General features: G+C 34.9%; 1 protein-coding gene across 1 annotated transcript in view; it reads left to right on the plus strand.

Annotated features, from left to right (window-relative positions):
• LOC106470463 (serine-rich adhesin for platelets-like) overlaps positions 1-19,157 on the plus strand; it is a 25,464-nt gene extending 6,307 nt beyond the window's left edge. Inside the window, exons 3-4 of the mRNA XM_022399070.1 lie at positions 12,606-14,213; positions 14,804-19,157. Of these exons, the coding sequence (XP_022254778.1) occupies positions 12,606-14,213; positions 14,804-17,964 (4,769 nt within the window). The 3' untranslated portion in view covers positions 17,965-19,157. The remainder of the gene's footprint in view (positions 1-12,605; positions 14,214-14,803) is intronic.
• Positions 19,158-19,868: the final 711 nt, after the last annotated feature.

The raw sequence follows: 19,868 nt of genomic DNA on the forward strand, positions 1-19,868 counted from the left end.
ATACTCAGTTCAATTACACACTTTCTGACTGCAGTTCAATTACTCATTCTCTGACTGCAGTTCAATTACACACTCTCTGACTGCAGTTCAATTACTCCTTGTTCCATCACGTTGTGACCGTCTTATATATACCAGACTACCCCCAATCTAGTAGTCTCCCGATAATTCACGAAGGTTCGAGAAGGACGTGGCGTGATACTAGTCACGTGACCTCACTGACGCAACAATATTTATTTAGGAGGTTCTCAAGATTATGCAAATGAAGTGTGAAAACAAAGATAACAAATAGTATTTTTATACTCAAAATGAAAGTCACTTTGCAGATGAACTAGTTATAGTTCGTGTACTAATAACAAATTTTTATTAGCAATAGTAGAACAAATCAAAATTAAATATTTTATTCTTTTGAAACTACATACTTTTAGGTAAGTTTTGTCAAATTTCTTACAATTTCACCTACTTGTTTAATTTTTGGAACAAAATATAACGATGGTGACGTTAATCATAGGACTCGGTAGTCGTAGTGATAATGCACACACACACACACACACATATATATAAATTTAACTATTCACATGTATTTAAATTTGTATTGTTTAGAAATTTGACTTTGATTTTCATCAGATCTGTGCACCAAGTTTATTAACCTTGCATGGTTTGGACAGTATCAAAGAATAAAAGGCTCGGTATAATACTCTGGAATGTGAGATCATCACTGCTTTGTTGAGCCACAGCTGAACCTGTAAACTTTTCTAATATAGTTTAGGTGAAAAATGGTGTAGATTTTGTATGAATGCAACTGTTTAAGTTTTCTTTGCATGTGTATATCAGTAAGTTTTCAAGGAATGGCTACGTTTTGAATACATCTAGTTTTTATACTAAGACATTATTTTAGGGGATGGTAACCTTCTGTGTTAAGGTTAGAACCTTAGTTTATATAGATGTATTATTCAAGTTACATTATTGTATACAATGTATAATAGTGAGATAATTCAGGTTTGTACATTTGAACATGGGGTAATAGTTAGTGTTATAGTATCATTAAAGATTTTACAACTATTTCTCATCAGTGAAGTAAAATTAGCTTGGTACTAAGTAATTGTGAAGTTGGTAGATGCTTAATTTTTGGTACTTAAAACCTAAAAAACTGTTAATAGGAGCATTTAGAGATGTGTTTCTGTGAAGGAAAGACTGTTTCATTTTTATGTGTACAACTTTAATACAATTATATATAAATTTATATTTCTGTGTGTGGTGTTATAAGTAGAATTTTATATGTGACCTAGTGGTTAATATTCCAAACTGTGTATCAGGAGGTACAAGTTTCCCCAAACTGTGTATCAAGCTACAATATGTCAGTGAACACATTACATACTTTCAGCTGTGTAAGTGTTATCAGAAGGAACAAGTTTCAAGCTACAATATATCAGTGAACACGTTTCATACTTTCAGCTGTGTAAGTGTTATCAGGAGGTACAAGTTTCAAACTATGATATATCAGTGAACACGTTTCATACTTTCAGCTGTGTAAGTGTTATCAGGAGGTACAAGTTTCAAACTATGATATATCAGTGAACACGTTACATACTTTCAGCTGTGTAAGTGTTATCAGGAGGTGCAAGTTTCAAGCTATGATATGCCAGTGAACATTTTACATACTTTCAGCTGTGTAAGTGTTATCAGGAGGTACAAGTTTCAAGCCACAATATATCAGTGAACACATTACATACTTTCAGCTGTGTAAGTGTTATCAGGAGGTACAAGTTTCAAGCTATGATATGTCAGTGAACACATTACATACTTTCAGCTGTGTAAGTGTTATCAGGAGGTACAAGTTTCAAGCTATGATATGTCAGTGAACACATTACGTACTTTCAGCTGTGTAAGTGTTATCAGAAGGTACAAGTTTCAAGCCACGATATGTCAGTGAACATATTACATACTTTCAGCTGTGTAAGTGTTATAGCTGTGACAGCTAGTGCAGTTTTTTTTTTTATTATCCAAGTAGGTGGTCAGTATTTCTGGTTTGTTGCTCTTCTTCTGGTCAGCAATTTGAAATTATGATGGTTATACCTGTATGTTTGTTTTTGTGATATGTGTCACATAAGGTGCTATTTATTTTCAGTCATAAGCATGGTATAATTCTGAAGATACTTTTATTTTTACACACATAAAAACGTATATTAAAGGATTATATTTTATTTTCACATATCTGATACTATTTTTAAAGATTTATACTACAAATGTTGTATTACAGCTAATCATCACATTATAATCAAAAACATGACAATGAGTTAGCATCTTTACTGTCATTGTAAATATTTTCTATAGATAACTTAGGAAGTCAAATTTTAAATTATTTATAATGGAAAATCTCTGAAGATGAACACTGTTAAAGTTTTCAGTGTGTTAGTGTAATTTTTTTGTGCATATTTTCAAAGACAGAAATATATTTTAATACTGAGATTCTTTACCAGTATTAAAAGCATTAGATAAATTTTGTTTTCTCAGAAAGTCAACTAAATTATAAATATACATATGAAGCACAGTTGATTGTCTGGTGTAACATGCTGTTGTGAAGAAATGGCTGAACCAATTTTGATGAAAGTTGCTGGAGGAACTCAGATGGACCCCTTAAAGATTGAATGGATAATTAATTGGACACAGTTTGCGTTTGGCAGCTGTTTCAATTTTTAATACCTTAATGCCACAAATGAAGGCTTAACTGAGCAAGGGATTCCTAACAAGATACTTGAAGCAAATGCCAAAAAAATGAACTGGTTTTTGAAGCTCTAATGCATCTGACGATGAAAATTATGCCTAAAACATTGATCAAATAAATACATCTCTTAGCAGTATTAACATTATGCTATATCATTAATGATGGAATTTACCATGTTTTCATCATATTTCTCTTTGTGGTTTATCCAGATAATTTTACGATTGAAAGTTAGAAATTTATTTTTCAAAAATTAGTTTAATAAAATCTCTTCCCAATTCATTTTTTTTATTTCTCAACATTTTAAAAAAATGGGTGACATAATAGTTTACAGAGATTTTGAGGGTAAGATAAATTGAAATTAATAATGGTAATGTCTTAAAAGGAAACTGAAGTTATCTCTGTGTTTTTCATGTATCAGTAGAGAACACATTTCAAAATAATCCTTTAACTCGGTGTATTTTGAATATGCTAAAATTTGGCTTCTACTGTAGTGTTGTGTAAAAACTTAAATGGAAAAACTGAAATATAGCCTCATAGAGTTTCACGTATTATCATAAATAACAAGCATGGAAAGAACCTCTTGGTTAACAAAGTAGTATCAATGAAAGTACACAACAAGAGTTGTTTCAGTGGAACTTTAGGCAAACTAGACGTAGTAGGTTTCAGAACTTTAATTAACTACAACAGCCTGTTGAATGAATAGTGGATGACTTTTCAACTCCTATACTGAGGCCTTCTTGGTATAGAAGCTGTAACCTCATCCCCATTTTACTTTAACAAGTAGTTGCAGTCCATTATAGTTCTTCAACACCACATGAGGGTATTGCAAGTCTGGTTTATATTTACCATTTTTTATGAGATAGTATCTTACCTCTTCTCACAAAATAGCTTTTCTTGACTAGCACTGCCCTCTGTTGGCACAAATTTTTGATGCATGCTCCCAGTCTTCTACCTCCTGTTTCTGCAATATCCACATATAAATGATCATGCAGCAGCTCTCCACCAATAGGACGACACCACTCCTATTGTAACCAGTGCCCTCTTCACATCTGCACTTGTTAATCACTTTTGGATTGGCAGTAGTAATGTCCAGACGTACTGGCTTTTGCTCACAGATTTGTCAGCGTTTTCCATTATGTTACTGACTTTTTGACTTTTTATTTAAAATTTTGCATTTAGTTATTATGAAAGTTGTTTTTTTATTACTTTTCTTACTTGTTCAGGGGTCTTTTGCTATTGTCTTGTGGATTCCACTCTGTGGCAAGTGATACCTGACCAGGTATACTTTTTTGAGAATCCACACTGTCCATCCTGTGACCATACTCGATATCAATTGCATTGTAGTCCTTTCTACCATGGACCTGATGTACAATTCCAGATGCTGCCAGGTGTTGGTTGTGTGTCTCCATTTTATTGTTATTTATGACTAAATATTTCTGTCACAGGTTTGGGTTATGCACATTGTAGAGATGGGTTGTTCTGTAGGGCTGCTAGTTGTTCTTTCTAGTGGTTTTTTGCTTCATAAATGTGTTTGTTCCAGACCATACACTTGTGGACTAACATGAGTAAAGCTGACAGATTTTGTGGTCCTTGCTATTTTGCGACATTGAGTCCCTTCCTGCCACAGACCTGATGTACAATTGCAGAAGCTGCCAGGTTTTGGTTAAAGCACTCTGCCATGTCATGAATATATATATATATATATGTATATATTATTGTAGTTTGCCCCTCAGGCTGAGATGTTCCTCCCTATCATCCTCCAGCTGTACATTCCTGATGGCTTAGGTCTTGGTTGGAGATGTCCAGCTAAGTAAGTCCTTACTTGTGTGCTGGCTGGTATCCCTCCTCCTACCATGGACTGAATGACAAATGGCCACTGCCACTGGGTTTTGGACTGGTCCCTCATCCTACTATCTGCTGAATGTCGGTTCCTGGTGGATGTGGTGTTAGTTGTAGCTGGACACAGTGCATGTTTTCCAACTTGTGTACAGCCAGATATGATCCTCCTACCACAGATTGGAAATCCTATACCTGGTGCTGTCAGGTTTTGGACTGGAGATGTCTTCCTGCTGGGGCTTTCCATCTTCCTACCATCTGCTGGATGTCAGTTCGCAGTGGATCTGGTGTTAGAAATGAGCACAAGTGATGATAGATTCTGGTATGGAAGCTTGTTTTCCATACCAATTTCCATTTCAAGGTGAAGAGGTAGGTGTTTCTCTACCTACTGAGGATATGATTTACCACTCCATGTACCGCCTGGTGTTGGATGAGGTCGAACTACCACTATGGTTTGTTGCACCCTAGCCATTTGACACCCTGGAGTCCCATTCATCAGTCATTCATATTCTGGAATTCCTTATTGTTTTACCATCCTTTATGTTTGTGACACTGTCATAAAAGAGCAGAGAGTATACCTGGATAAGATGTGGTGTGGTCTCCTACTGAGGTGTGATGTTTTGGTTCCACACCTCATGGTCTCTGTTTGAGCACTTCCTAATGGGGATTATTTTTTCTTTATCAACCCTCCATTGGTTCAGTGTGAGATTCTAGTTATTTTGTGAGCGAAGGTAAGATATCATATCAGAAGCTAGCATTTTTCTACATTGAAAATGTATTTCCTATAGATAATTACCTCTTCTCATATTTCCCATCCAGCCTCCCCACTTCTGATGATATAGGATGTAGGTCTTCTGACTAATTTTGAAGTGATTAACAAGTGCAGATGTGAGGAGGGCGCTGGTTACGATTCATGCTCCTATTGGTGGAGAGCTTCTGCATGATCATTTACATGTGGATATGCAGAATTGGGAGGTAGAAGGCTATTGGCATGCATGGAAAATTTGTGCCGATAGATGGCAGTGCTAGTCGAGAAAAGCTATTTTGTGAGAGGAGGTAAGTATCTATTGGAAATACAACTTCAGTATAGGACAATGCTAACCTATAATAGTTGAATCTATCCTTTGTAAGCATTAACATGATGAAGCCCTGTTCAGTAAATAGGATTGTCTCTGTCTGTTTTAAGAGCATTGCATATGATAAGGATTCATTAAGTGATGATTATTTGATAAATTTCTGCTACAACCAGCTTTCTGGAGTTGTTATAATTGGTTTAGCAGCTTCTACAACCAGCTTTCTGGAGTTGTTATAATTGGTTTAGCAGCTGCTACAACCAGCTTTCTGGAGTTGTTATAATTGGTTTAGCAGCTGCTACAACCGGCTTTCTGGAGTTGTTATAATTGGCTTAGCAGCTGCTAAAACCAGCTATCTGGAGTTGTTATAATTGGTGGGTTTGGATTCAGAACTTATGGTATAATTATCCAAGACATATCACACTATCTACTATTACCTAAATCTTCTGTGGATAATGTGCTAAAAAAGTGAGGGATGATTTCACTTGTCAGTGTGAAACAACAGTGCTGAGCTGAAAATTAATCTGATAGTTGGTCTATGCATATTTTCATTTGTGAAAATAAATAAAATCACATGCTACATTAAGTCCATCTCACAGTACTTGAATGAAAGTTCACAACTACGGACTAGCCCAACCTCTGTGCAAAGTGAACAATGTGTTGCAACTTATAAGGTATGCATTGCAGCTGTGAATACTGTGTGCCAACTTTTGTGGTGCCTTGAGCATTGAGTTAGAGGTGAAAAGTAATGAACACTGTTTGTTCTTGTTTGCTTTGGACAATTCTGGGTTTAATGATAACTTTGGGAATATTTTGAATATAACTGTTTTTCTAACCAAGAAGAAGGTGGGGGGGGGGGTTGAACTTGGTTTGCTCTTTTGATTAAGATAGATATGAATAATGTGTTATATTGTGACATTTTGGATAATGAAGCCCAGTTTGGACTTCATGACCTTTGTGAAAAAGAACTACTCCTTTTCAGCATAATTATGTACCAGGTGATGCTGTACAATAAATTTTAAAATCTGCCTTGCTCAGCCCAGAAACTTAACATGTAAAATCTGCCTTGCTCAGCCCAGAAACCCAACATGTAAAATCTGCCTTGCTCCGCCCAGAAACCCAACATGTAAAATTTGTCTTGCTCAGCCCAGCAACATGTAAAATTTGTCTTGCTCAGCCCAGAAACCCAACATGTAAAATCTGCCTTGCTCAGCCCAGAAACCCATCATGTAAAATCTGCTTTTCTCAGCTCAGAAACCCAATGTTCAAAATCTGCTTTGCTCGTCCCAGAAACCCAACATGTAAACAGTTTAATTTTCTCTCAGGAGAAGTTGCTTCATCAAAGATTTATAGTTTATTGTACCAAAATGCAACAACAGTTGTTAACAATAGTCGTTAAAGGTTAGCACTGTTGACAAAACACATCCCTCTTGTCAAGATATGTTGTTTCACTACTAAGGCTCATTAGGCCAGCTGGGATACATTAGACATATTAGTGGTCAAAATTCCATTTATCACCAAATTGCTTGGACAATGAGTAAGTTTTTTTACTTGTCTACATTGTTAATTTTAAAAAGTGGCCATTTGATGCTTGAACAGTGAGTAAGTTTTTTTACTTGTCTATAATGTTAATTTTAAAAAGTGGCCATTTGATGCTTGAACAATGAGTAAGTTTTTTTACTTGTCCACAATGTTAACTTTAAAAAGTGGCCATTTAATATACTGATTTGTGTATGTGGAAACCAGATCATCATAGATTTTTTTTAAAATTGAAAACATATGTAACACACAATATATAACAAATTAATTAGAATAGAGCATTTAGTAGTTCATAACAAGGAGAGATTGCATAACTGAAATAATTATTTTCTATCGTGTTCTGTTACAGCACCTGACATCTACACTGATCTCTGTACTACAAATGTAAAAAATAAATTACATTTTTGAATGGCTTGTGTATATGCATTTTCAATAATTAACCCTGATAACATTTGTACTAAGTGTTACGATTATACAAAATAAATGTATGTTTTTGAATAGCTTGTTTATACACAGTAATATTTAGTTAAGTAAAGCATTGTGGAACATGGACCAATGAAGGTCAGTTGGCCAAAATGTTGATTGTATAATTATTTTATATTTACAGCAGTTTTAACCAGGTCCATTTCTTTTTTTTTTTTTAGTGGTTTAATTAAAAATCTTCAGGGATTTTCCTATAGAACAAACATATTTTGTGTTTGTCTACAATTATTTTGTTCATTGAGTTAAAATATTTACACTAATTTGTTTACTTACATCATACTCTTGTAAAACAGGTGTTTCATACAGAAGGCTTGCATATGGTGAATTCTGATACAATATCTTACCTCAACTCGTAGAATAACTTTTCCTGACTTGTACTGCCCTCTATATGAGAACATTTTTGCTTACCACTAGCTTTGATACTCCTACCTATCCTTACTGTGTGTAAGCATGCAACAACCCTGCACCAACAGGAGCATGACACAACTCCCTGCACAGCTCACCCTGTATGCAGCCTAACCCAACTTCACTTCTTGATCAGCAATTGTAATGTTTAAAAGTTTTTGTTCATGCTCTCACTTATAGAATTTTCTATCAATTCCTTATTTTATTGTTATGTTTGCTACACTTGGGTTCTGAAATTTTAGTTAGTATATCTATTAGCACGTGTATTTTATTTTAACATGTGATTCTTTGGAGCTACCTGGTTGGATATTTCTACTTTCATTCTTTGTTGAAATGGATTTTAAGTTTCATGTTCCAGCTACTACCACTGCTGTTCCTCCTACACTCAAGTTTACTAAAAAAAAAGCAATTGACTACTGTGGCTCTGTGTTTACAATTGTCAACATGAGATGTTATGGCTATGGTTCACCGGAAGTTAGCTACCTTCATGTGGGCTCCTGATTTGTCTGTGGATTCTTCTCTCATGCCTTGTTCATCTTCATTTAAGTGTGCTACATCTTTCCACTCTGTCTTCACATGTGGCTTTTGTCTGGTCCCTTGCCATAAAGGCCGGACTTTCCCCATGGGTTGATTCCCTGATTTTCCATTCAGTTTGCCCTTCCTCCATGTTAGTTTACCAATGTAAGTCGTATGTCTACTGCTGTTGGTCTTCTTTTCATAGTTTTCCTCAGTCCCATCCTACTCTCCTGCACCTAGCTTTTTGACAAGGGGCTTTCAGTGTCCACTTTCACTCCTATTTCCCTCCCTTCCATTTCTCACCTTTATTATCTTTCCGATCCGGATCGCCCCTCATGTTTTGGCTGGGCACTCTGTTGTTACATGGCTTGCATTGCTCCCTTCTGTGATTCCCGTTTTTTCATTCATTTAAAACATTACCTTTCCCATGATATTTCTCCTATGTCACTAATGGGTTGGATTTGCCAACTTATTTGCATGGTTTATTCTTCCATGTCTCCTGATGATGGTCATGTATTCCAAATCTCCTCTCAATCAAATCCATCACATTACCATGTCCCTGGCTGTCCATTTCCATCATCCATTAGATGATATAGTTTGTGCTGGCATGTTTATATGTTTATTTCATGTTATCTTCGTCATCTGGCTATTTCCTACTCTACAGTTTACCATCTACCTCCCATTGCCATCTTGAGCTCCACAGTTTCTCTAGGAGTGAGTAGATGCTTTTTTATTTATTTTTCTTCTTTACAGGAGCCTTTCTCACACATACGGATCCTTCTCAGTCACGAGAACTGCCTGACCAAGTACATTCAGGCCATTAAAACCCACCGTTGAGATGGAGTGTTCTGCAAGACTGCTTGTAGGTTTTCCTCATGGTGTTTTGTATTATACATATATATGTTTATCCCAGACAGTACACTCATGTACTACCATGAGTAAATCAGAAGGGGATTGCTCCCCGTCCCTGCCACTCCTCCTTTTGACTGAATCAGAAATGATCTGCTTTTCAAAATAGGGTTTTGAGGGCACCTATTGCACTGTCTCCAAAGCATACTAAGTTCTTCCCAACTCTCCAATGCATTTCTCCCCCTTCTTCCAATGGCCAATTGGAGTCCTTACCACTTACCAACTCCTAGCTGCTGGGATGGGGGACCATGGAGTTGTGCTCAATTCCACTCAGTTGAGAGTATGGTGGTGGTGTTCTGCTAATTTAGATGGTGTATAGACACTCCTCCTATCATGGACCTGATGTGCTATTCTAGATGCCATCTGGTTATGGACTAAATGATTTCTGTCAAAATGCAGTTCACTCTCTTGCTGGGCACCCTCCTTCCTACCATTATTTGGATGTTGGTTTTCAGAGAAGGTATTGGTTGGAGCTGGAGGAGCCACATGAATCCTCACATGTGAGTGACCCAGGTACCTTCTTCCTACCATAGACTGTACGATTCATTCCCAGTGCTATCTGGTTCTGGACTGTATGTTGGGGATAGTTCCAGTTCTTATGTCCAAGGTGAATGGTACTGATATATTCCTATCATGGTACTGCTGGTGTTGGTTGAGGTTGAACTCTCTCTTACAGTCTGCTCTTCCCTTGCCACTCAACACTAGGGGTCCCCTCATTACTTCTGGGGTCCCTCTTATGATTCTACTCTAATTGTGACATATCATATTCAGTATACCTGGCTCAGAAGTGATACAGTCTCCCATGGGTGTCTTATGTATCCTTTATTCACACACACCCTATGGGCTTCCTTTGGTCAGCGTGGGTTTCTACTATTCTGTGAGAGAAGGTAAGATATGGAATGGAATTCAACATTTTCCTGCACCGAAAATGTATTTCTGATAGTCTTACCTCACACTTCCCACCCTTCCTTCCCAATTCTGGTATCTGTTCCTTTTCTGTTACTTAATCCTGAAGTGAAGTTGGGTTAAGCTACATAGAGGGAGTCACATCATGTTCCTATTGGTGGAGGGTTGCCACATGCTCATTTGCATGCAATCATGCAGCTGCCTCATGTGAAAACGTGTTGTGGTGAGCAGAAATTCGTTCATATAGAGGGCAGTACAATTCAGGAAAAGCTATTTTTTGAGAAGAGGTAAGAATATATTGGATATACATTTTCAGTGTAGGAAAATGTTAATGTTCGATGATTCACATATCACACTAGTATTGTTTTTGATGTGTGCATCAATAAGTAAAGGGTGAAAAGAAGGAAGTTTTGATGATGCTTATCTAGTCTGCCTGGTTCAAGGATTACCAATAAATACAAATCTGTTTCAGTATTTTTGAAATCCCTTCCTCGTGTAATTCTGACATCCTGTTGTATTAAACTTGAAGGCAAGAAAACATTGTAATCGTTTTTAACCCTTTTCTGCACAAGTCACTGTGTTACATTCAAAATTGATTTAAACACCTTGAATATCAATGTATGTGAATGAAATTAACATTATAACGTATGTTATGATTTGAAGTTTTATGTTACCTAAATTTTAACTTTTATTTTAAAAGAAAACTTTAAAAACTACTTAAACTTCACATGCATTGTCATGTGACCAATGAGCTATGAAAATTCTCTACTTTGGCTCTACAATGGTAGTTGAGTAGAGGTATATTTAGACAATAAGATACTTACATAACCTTTTGACTCATTCACTTCTAAAATTCTCTGAATGAATACAGTTTAAACTAGTAATAATTTTTTTCAACTCCTTACAATTGCCACTCACACTTTCAACAAATTTGTTTCAGATTTATAGCCTACATGTAGATGTTACATACACATGTATAATCATTAGAAAGAGCTCATTTTACATTATAATCTAACCATGATATTTTGAAATTGGTGCCAAGTTGTCATCACAGAGTACATGAAATTGACTCTAGTATTGTTGGCTGCTTGATCAACTATAGCACTTATGGTTGTTTTTTACCAAAATACGTTATAGTTAGAGATACAGTTTATATTGTATTTAGGTCTTACTATTATATTTTAGTTAATTATGTATTTAAAATGCATAATTAAAAGGTTTAAACATTTTTTGAATATCCATCCTACTTTGCATCTGTTCTCAAGGCTTATGATATTCATGAAAAGGTTGCACATGTCTTCCAAAGAAACTGTAATATGCCACTGTTGATTTGTGTCGAGATGAATAATAAGTGGTAAAGGACAAGAATGGAAAATAAAACGTTAAATGTTAACTATATGCGAAAAGGAAAAGACCAGAAGTTACAAATATAAACAAAACAACATCTTTAAAGATATTCTACAAAAAAATTAAAAGGTGTGTATTTTTTTCCTAATTTTAATCATTCCATTGCATTGTATGTTGATGATAATAGCAAGAGTTAGTAATATGGCAGAGAAAATGATAAATAAATAAAATATAAACATTTACCTTAAAAAAACTTTTGATATTCATTTAGGAGGTTCTACAGATTATGCAAAAGAAATATGAAAACTTTAAAATGAAGAAAATTATTTGTATACTTAAAATTAAAATCACTTTGCCTTTGAACTATTTTAACAGTTTAATGGCAAATAACTACTATAGATAAATAACATTTTTATTAGAAAGACATAATTAAAATAATGTCATTCTTTGTGTACAAAATACTTAGAAACTATAACAATATCTTACAAGATTTGGTGAAGAATGCTCAGAGTTACCATATTTTAATTGCATAAATGTCCTTCCATAGTTGAGAGGATGGTAATTTTAATGGTAATTTTTATCCACCCATATTTAAAGGGTTAAGTGAAATTGTGTAAGGAATCACATTAATCATATCATACATTATTCAGAGAAAATCATCTGTAGTAAATACGTAAGTCGGGAGAAGTATTCATGGTACCATTTTCAATAACATTAAAGGTCAAACTTTTTAATTTTGAAAGTTTGGATAATGTTGTTTCTTTACACTAGTATAATGAAATGTACATATAAAAACTTAATGATTTTAATTAAATGAAAAACTGGTAGAGATAAGCATTTCTTGTTTTTTCCTTTGCTTTTATCTGCAGCAAAGAAAACCCCTGGTCCTAAAACAAGTATAGCAGTATATAATGAAAAAGGACGTAAACGTAAAGTCTCCCAAGGAAGTCGAGAAATATCTTCAACACTTATCACCTCTGTAGTATCAACTAGTGGGAATGGAGTCTTTCCTCCATCCATCTACACATTACCCGTTGAAGGAGGTAGTGGAATTTTAAATACCCAACCTTCTACGACAGTTTCTACTTCACATCGTAAAGATTCAGGTAGAAGTTACTCGTTCAACATTGGCTCTTTTTCTAGCCTAAGCCAGTTTCGGCAAGCCCAAGCTCTGGCTGTTTCTAGCCGAGATGCCATTTCTCCTGTGGTTTCTTATTCAGAAAATTTGTCAGATGAAATGGAAAATGCTTCCCTTTCTTCATCTTGTGGCAACTCTGTTATGTTACCTTCAACCATCTCCACTTCAGCTTCTAGTCTACCTGCTGTAAACATTTCAAGTTCTTTGCATTCCATTCTTGCTTCACCTGTTACCTTTTCTTTTCCATCGAGTATTAGAACAACCAGTGTTAATACATCATTACTAAACATGTCTTCCACAAAATTGCCCGGTGTTATTCCTAGTCTAGCTTTAAATGGAAATCCTCTGACTACATTCACCTTTCCAGCTGCCACAAGAGTCTTAATGAGTGAAAATTTTGCAGAAACACCACCTGCAAGCTCCTCAGATGTTTTAATCAGAAAAGCTTCACCAATAGGGAAAGGCCAGTCATCATTAATTGAACCAGACCAAGAGCAAGTAGAAGCAATTCAGAAGCTACAGTATCATGATTTTCCTCTTACTACTGCTTGTTTGACACCAGGAACTACTAGTAATTCTCCTGCTGTAACTCAAGCAAAAATTCTTACCAGTGGTCATTTTGACCTTACCAAGTTACAGACTTTGGCACAAGCTAGCAGTATCAGTAAAAGCATTGTCACTTCTAGTGAACTTTCCAGTACTCCTTCAACTAAACAGTTTACCCCTAAAACCATTCTGAAATCCCCAACATTGCTTTTATCATCTTCTCAAGGAACAGAGCCTGCTACTTTTCTTATCTCAGGGTCTACGAAATCATCAGCAGGCAAGCCTTTACAGCTGCAGGGGGTCATTCTCAATGCTTCATCCTCTTCTCCCTCGGCTAGAATGCAGGCAGCAACAGCAATTTCGAAACGAAGAGAGAAGAAGCTGAGTGGATGTACCGAAGTTCATATGTTTAGTAGTTGTTGTTCATCCAAAGATCAACCAGACAAAATTCACTTTGAAATTCCCACACAGGAAGAAAATCTATACAATCCATATTTATTTGATCCTGTTAGTGACAATGGTGTATCATCAACACTCTTTAGTAAGAGTAAGAATAATATAATAGAGGAATCTATAGTTGTATCTCAACATTCACATTCTCAAAATGGGGGAACAGTTAGTTTGAAGAATGATGAAACACAAATTTTATCAAATTTACAAGCAGGGCATGAAGAAAGGAATTTACTCATTTCAGAAGAAGTAGAAGAGAGAGAACATTTGCTAGGGATCCAAGTTGTGGAACCTATTACTGTATCAGCTGGTAGCAAAGACAACTCTTGCTGTCTGGCATCGGGTAAGATTCAAATCAATAACATAAAAAATTTGTTTTGCCAACCTTCTTTAAGTTGTTTTCTAGATATTCAGTTGTTTGAAGAAACAGAATATAATGTCCTTACACAAATAAATGTTCTTTCAAAATAATCTTAATAAAATATAAGTGTATTTTCTACATATTTAAACTTAAAATTGTGTAGCATTGATAAAAAATCAAGAAAAAATATCTTTTGCAACAGGTACATAATTTAAACAAACTGTTTTGGTGATCACCTACTAGTGAATCACGAAAAAAAGATTACTTCAAGGTTTAGATTAAAGAAGAACACATTAAAGATTTATCTTTTCAAAACCAGAACTTTGAGGGAATCTCTTGTTAAGCTCGTCCTTTATTGAAAACTCTACAAGATGCTTCACACAGTCTCTCACTCGCTTATATTCAGCGGTGTAGAAGAGAAACCTTACCACATAAACATTACTCTAACAATAGATCTAGTAAAGTAACATTTGGCAAGTTTTCAATTACCACAACTACACAAGGTTCTTCAGCTTCAATAGCTGTAATTTATATTACAATACACATTTCATTGAATATTCTTTATTTTACAGGGTCATCTGGATCATCCTTGAACTTGTATATTGATCATTCTGTACAACCTTTGACTAAACCAGCTGTTGATCCTTATACAAAACAAGCATCTGATGATTGTTTGACAGTAACTTCTCATGAATCATCTATAACACAGCTTTCAAGAAATTCACCATTGCCTGTTCCATATACAATAGAAACTTCCAAAGGTTCTCCACTTCCATTATTTGTTAATCATACAGAACAACCTCCAAGAAAATCTATGGTTTTAACAGTTGCTTGTTCACCTGAAACACTATGTTCTGATACTCCTTTGACTTCATATTCTGTTATAAAGCCCTCTGGTAATTCCTTAGCTTCAACATCTGTTGATACTTCCGGACATTCCCCGGCTTCGATGTATGTTGACACTTTTGCAGCACAACCTTCTGGAGATTCCCCTGCTTCAATATCTGTTAATAATTCCACAATAAAACCTTCTGAAGATACCCCAAATTCAACATTTGTTGATACTTTCACAGTACAACCTTCTGGAGATTCCCCAGCTTCAACATCTGTTGATACTTCCACAGTACAACCTTCTGGAAATTCTCTAGCTTCGATGTATGTTGATAATTCCACAGTAAAACCTTCTGAAGATACCCCAAATTCAACATCTGTTGATACTGTCACAGTACAACCTTCTGAAGATTTCCCAACTTCAATATCAGTTAATACTTTTACAGTACAACCTTCTGGAAATTCTCAAGTTTCAACATCTGTTGATAATTTCACAGTACAACCTTCTGGAGATTCCCCAGTTTCGACATCTGTTGATACTTTTAGAGTACAACCTTCTGGAGATTCCCCAGCTTCAATGTATGTGGAAACTTCTACAAATCAACCTTCTGGAGATTCTCCAGTTTCAACTACTGTTCATACTCCCACAGATAAACCTTCTGGTGATCCCTCAGCTTCAAAATCTGGTGATACCTCTTCCATGATTGGTCATTCTGAACGGTTTTCAAGTGTATTATCTATAGAAACTTCTACACTAAAACCTTTTGAGAACATATCATCCTCAGTATCTGTACTTTCTGGAGATTCCTCAACTTCAGTAACTGTCAGTACTTCCACATTACAACCATCTTTAAATTCATCAGCTTCAGGGTCCGCTGACTCTTCGGGAACAAAACTTTCTGGGAGTTTCTTCACATCAACATCTGTTAGTTCTTCTACACCATCATCTACTGGAGATTCCTTAACTGCAGCACTGGTAGTTTCATCTACAACACAATCTTTAGAAGGCTCATCAGTTTCAAACTTTAATGGTTATTCTCTAATGGAATCTTTAGGATGCTATCCAACGTCACTGTCCGTAAGTTCTTCAACAACAGTACAACCTTCTGAAAGTTCATCTTCACCATGTGTTATTTCTTCAGCAACACAATTTTCAGGAGATATGGGTACTTCCAGTGCTGATTGTTTCTTAACAACACAAGCTACAAGAAGTTTTCAAGGAGCACAATCTTCTGAAAGTTTAGCAACTTCAACATCTTTTGGTTCTTCAGAATCATGGTCCTTAAAAAACTTAATGGTTTCAAAACCAGATTCTCTTTCAAAATGGCAATCTTCAGGCAGGTTTTCAATTCACACATGTGTTGATTCTTCAATAGCAAATACATCAGTGGCTGCAGCTTCAATGTCTCTTAGTACTTCCACGACAGAAGTTTCAGGAGATATGCCATTAACATCTGTTGCATCTTCAACAACACATCCTTCAGATGGTTTTTCATCTTCATCTGTTAGTTCTTCAACGACACAAACTTCAACTTATTTATCAGATTTAACTTGTGTTGATTCTTTGACATCACAATCTTTAAGGGGATTATCATCAATAACTGTTGACAGTTCCACAATGCAATCTACAAGAAAATATTCAGTTCCTGCAGTTATTGATTCTTCAACAATACAATCTTTGGGACATTCATCAACTAAAAATGTTGATACACCAGTAATGCAATCTTCTTCAGGTCTATTGTCATCAAAAACTGTTGTTACATTACCAATCCAATCTCCAGGGGATTCTTCAATTTCAAACACTGTTGATACTTCAGCAAAACGATCTTCAGGAAGTTCTTCAATTTCAAAAATTCTTGATACTTCAGTAACACAATCTACAGTGGATTCTTCAACTACAAAAACTGTTAATACTCCTGTAGCTTTATCATCTTCCAAAACTATTTTTACTCCAACAACACAGTCTTCACGGGTTTCTTCAACTTCAAAAGTTGTTGATACTCCAGGAGCACGATCTTCAAAAACTATTGATACTTCACTAACACAATCTTCAGGAGGTTCTTCAACTTCAAAAACTGTTGATACTTCATTAACACAATCTTCCGAGGGTTCTTCAACTTCAAAAACTGTTGATACTTCACCAACACAATCTTCAGAGGGCTCTTCAACTTCAAAAACTGTTGATGCTTCACCAACACAGTCTTCAGAGGGTTCTTCAACTTCAAAAAGTGTTGATGCTTCACGAACACAATCTTCAGGGGGTTCTTCAACTTCAAAAACTGTTGATGCTTCACCAACGCAATCTTCAGGGGGTTCTTCAACTTCAAAAAGTGTTGATGCTTCACCAACACAATCTTCAGAGGGCTCTTCAACTTCAAAAACTGTTGATGCTTCACCAACACAATCTTCAGAGGGCTCTTCAACTTCAAAAACTGTTGATGCTTCACCAACACAATCTTCAGGGGGTTCTTCAACTTCAAAAACTGTTGATGCTTCACCAACACAATCTTCAGGGGGTTCTTCAACTTCAAAAACTGTTGATACCTCATCAACACAACCTTCAGGGGGTTCTTCAACTTCAAAAACTGTTGATACTTCACCAACACAATCTTCAGGGGGTTCTTCAACTTCAAAAACTGCTGATACTTCACCAACAAAATCTTCAGGGGGTTCTTCAACTTCAAAAACTGCTGATACTTCACCAACAAAATCTTCAGTGGGTTCTTCAAGTTCAAAAACTGGTGATCTTTCACCAATAAAATCTTCAGGAGGATCTTCAATCTCAACATCTGTTAGTCCTTCACCCACTAAACCACTGTCTAGTCGAAACATGGTGCCTTTTCCCACCATAGCTGCAACCAGAACAAGGCGTGTTAAAACACAGAGATATTATGACTTTTGACTTATTCTTTTAAAGCTTCAGTTGTTATTAGTTAAGAGTTATATGTTGTTATTGTGATTATATCCTGTATAATCTTTATTGTTGAAGCATAAAAATCACATGCATTTTAAAAAAAATCAAAGTAGGAAACAGAAAAAAAATAATACAATTAGGGCTTAATTTTTTAATGATATTAAACACAATTTTTCATAAAAGTTGGCGAGTTCTAACATTGTTCTATTGCTAGTAGATGATTCACTTTTGGAAAATCTAAAACATGAACATAACGATATGAAACATTTATTAAATGTTTCGGAATCTTCAAAATTCCATCTTCAGAAATTTAGAGGTGCAAAACTAACACAGTGCTACAAACAGAAATATGATATAATTTATAATAAATAATAAGTAAACGATATGAATGTAAAAAGTAGAACAAGAGGAAATGAAAAGCATGTAGTGCGAATTAAAAAAGATGTAAATCAAATGAAGAACGTGTATGATTTAGAGATGGAAGAAGATATTTTATGTAAAATGTTTCTTTTATTAGAAGTTCAGTGTCATGCTTAGCTGTTGAGAAAATTTTAAAGTTGGAGAGAGACATTGTTTTTATATTATTGTGTTGATAGTTAGCAGGTTTTATAGATTATGTCCACATGTTCAAATGCTCTACAGTCTCAGCATGTGTATAAGTATATGAGATGTGAACAGTGGGCAGTCGGTAAACCATATTTATAGTTCACATTAATTCTTCAAAGTTTTCTTTATATATGCATAGTTTGTAGAACTGATTATACATGTACATCTAGATGTGAGTGGCTCTGTTAAAGAAGTCTTTAACGTTATTGATAGCTGGAGGTATTTATTTCTTTCACAAATAGGTAAAATTCTGCTTTATAATTTAGTACTTCTCATGTTGTAAATGTTTCAAACTTCAAGTCACGTTCTTCAGAGTGGCTGCTTTAAAAGTAAGTATTTACCTTTAGTATTAGCTTTGTGTAAATAAATGTTTTAATTGTATTGTTAGATTTCATTTGAAGAAACAGCATAAAAGATAAGTGGTAATTAATTCATATTGTTTAAAAAACTGCAGTGTAATATTCACTGTTAGATTTCATTTGAAGAAACAGCATAAAAGATAAGTGGTAATTAATTCATATTGTTTAAAAAACTACAGTGTAACGTTCACTGTTAAATTTCACCTGAAGGATGAGCATAAAAGAGAACTGGAAAGTAATTTATCTTGTATAATGACCTTCCATAAACTAGTGTTTGGGTGTATATCCTTGTAATTTTTAAGTGTTTAAATTTTCAAGAATTGAAGAGTAACTGACTACTTTATTTTATATAAGCTACGAATGTGTATTTAAAAGTTTTCCTAGATTCTACATTGTTGTAATCTTAACTGTTTAAAAGATAAAACCCTCCTTTTAGTATGTATTGTAGTTATCTGTGGATATTAAATGACAGAAACCTTTTAGGCACATGTAGTTTTTATATCATACATCTCAATATTTACATGTTGTAATCCCTCATACTTAAATAACTTTTATCAATTTGGTTTATTGGAATTAAACCCTCCTAGAAAACAAGTTTCTGTATTTTCATTAAGTAACAATTTTAAAAAAGAAAATAAAAACATATTTCAGAAACTGATGTTTTTTTTGTCAACTTATTTATTTATATAAAAAAAATTAAATCTCCAAAGATGAAACCAGTATTGCTACTTTTATTGAAATATAAGTAATTTCCAGGGACAAATTTTATGTTGTTCTATATTCTTATATTCTATGAATATTTAGGAGGATATAATTTTAAGTTGAAATGAAAATAGTCTTGGAAATATTTGGTTTGCTGTTCTATTTTTCAATTATGAATGAGTGATTGAGAGAAATTTTTTCCAGAACATGGGGTTTATAGATTTA

The sequence above is a fragment of the Limulus polyphemus genome, unplaced genomic scaffold (assembly GCF_000517525.1).
Source record: "Limulus polyphemus unplaced genomic scaffold, Limulus_polyphemus-2.1.2 Scaffold4020, whole genome shotgun sequence".
NCBI classification, from domain to species: Eukaryota; Metazoa; Arthropoda; class Merostomata; order Xiphosura; family Limulidae; genus Limulus; species Limulus polyphemus.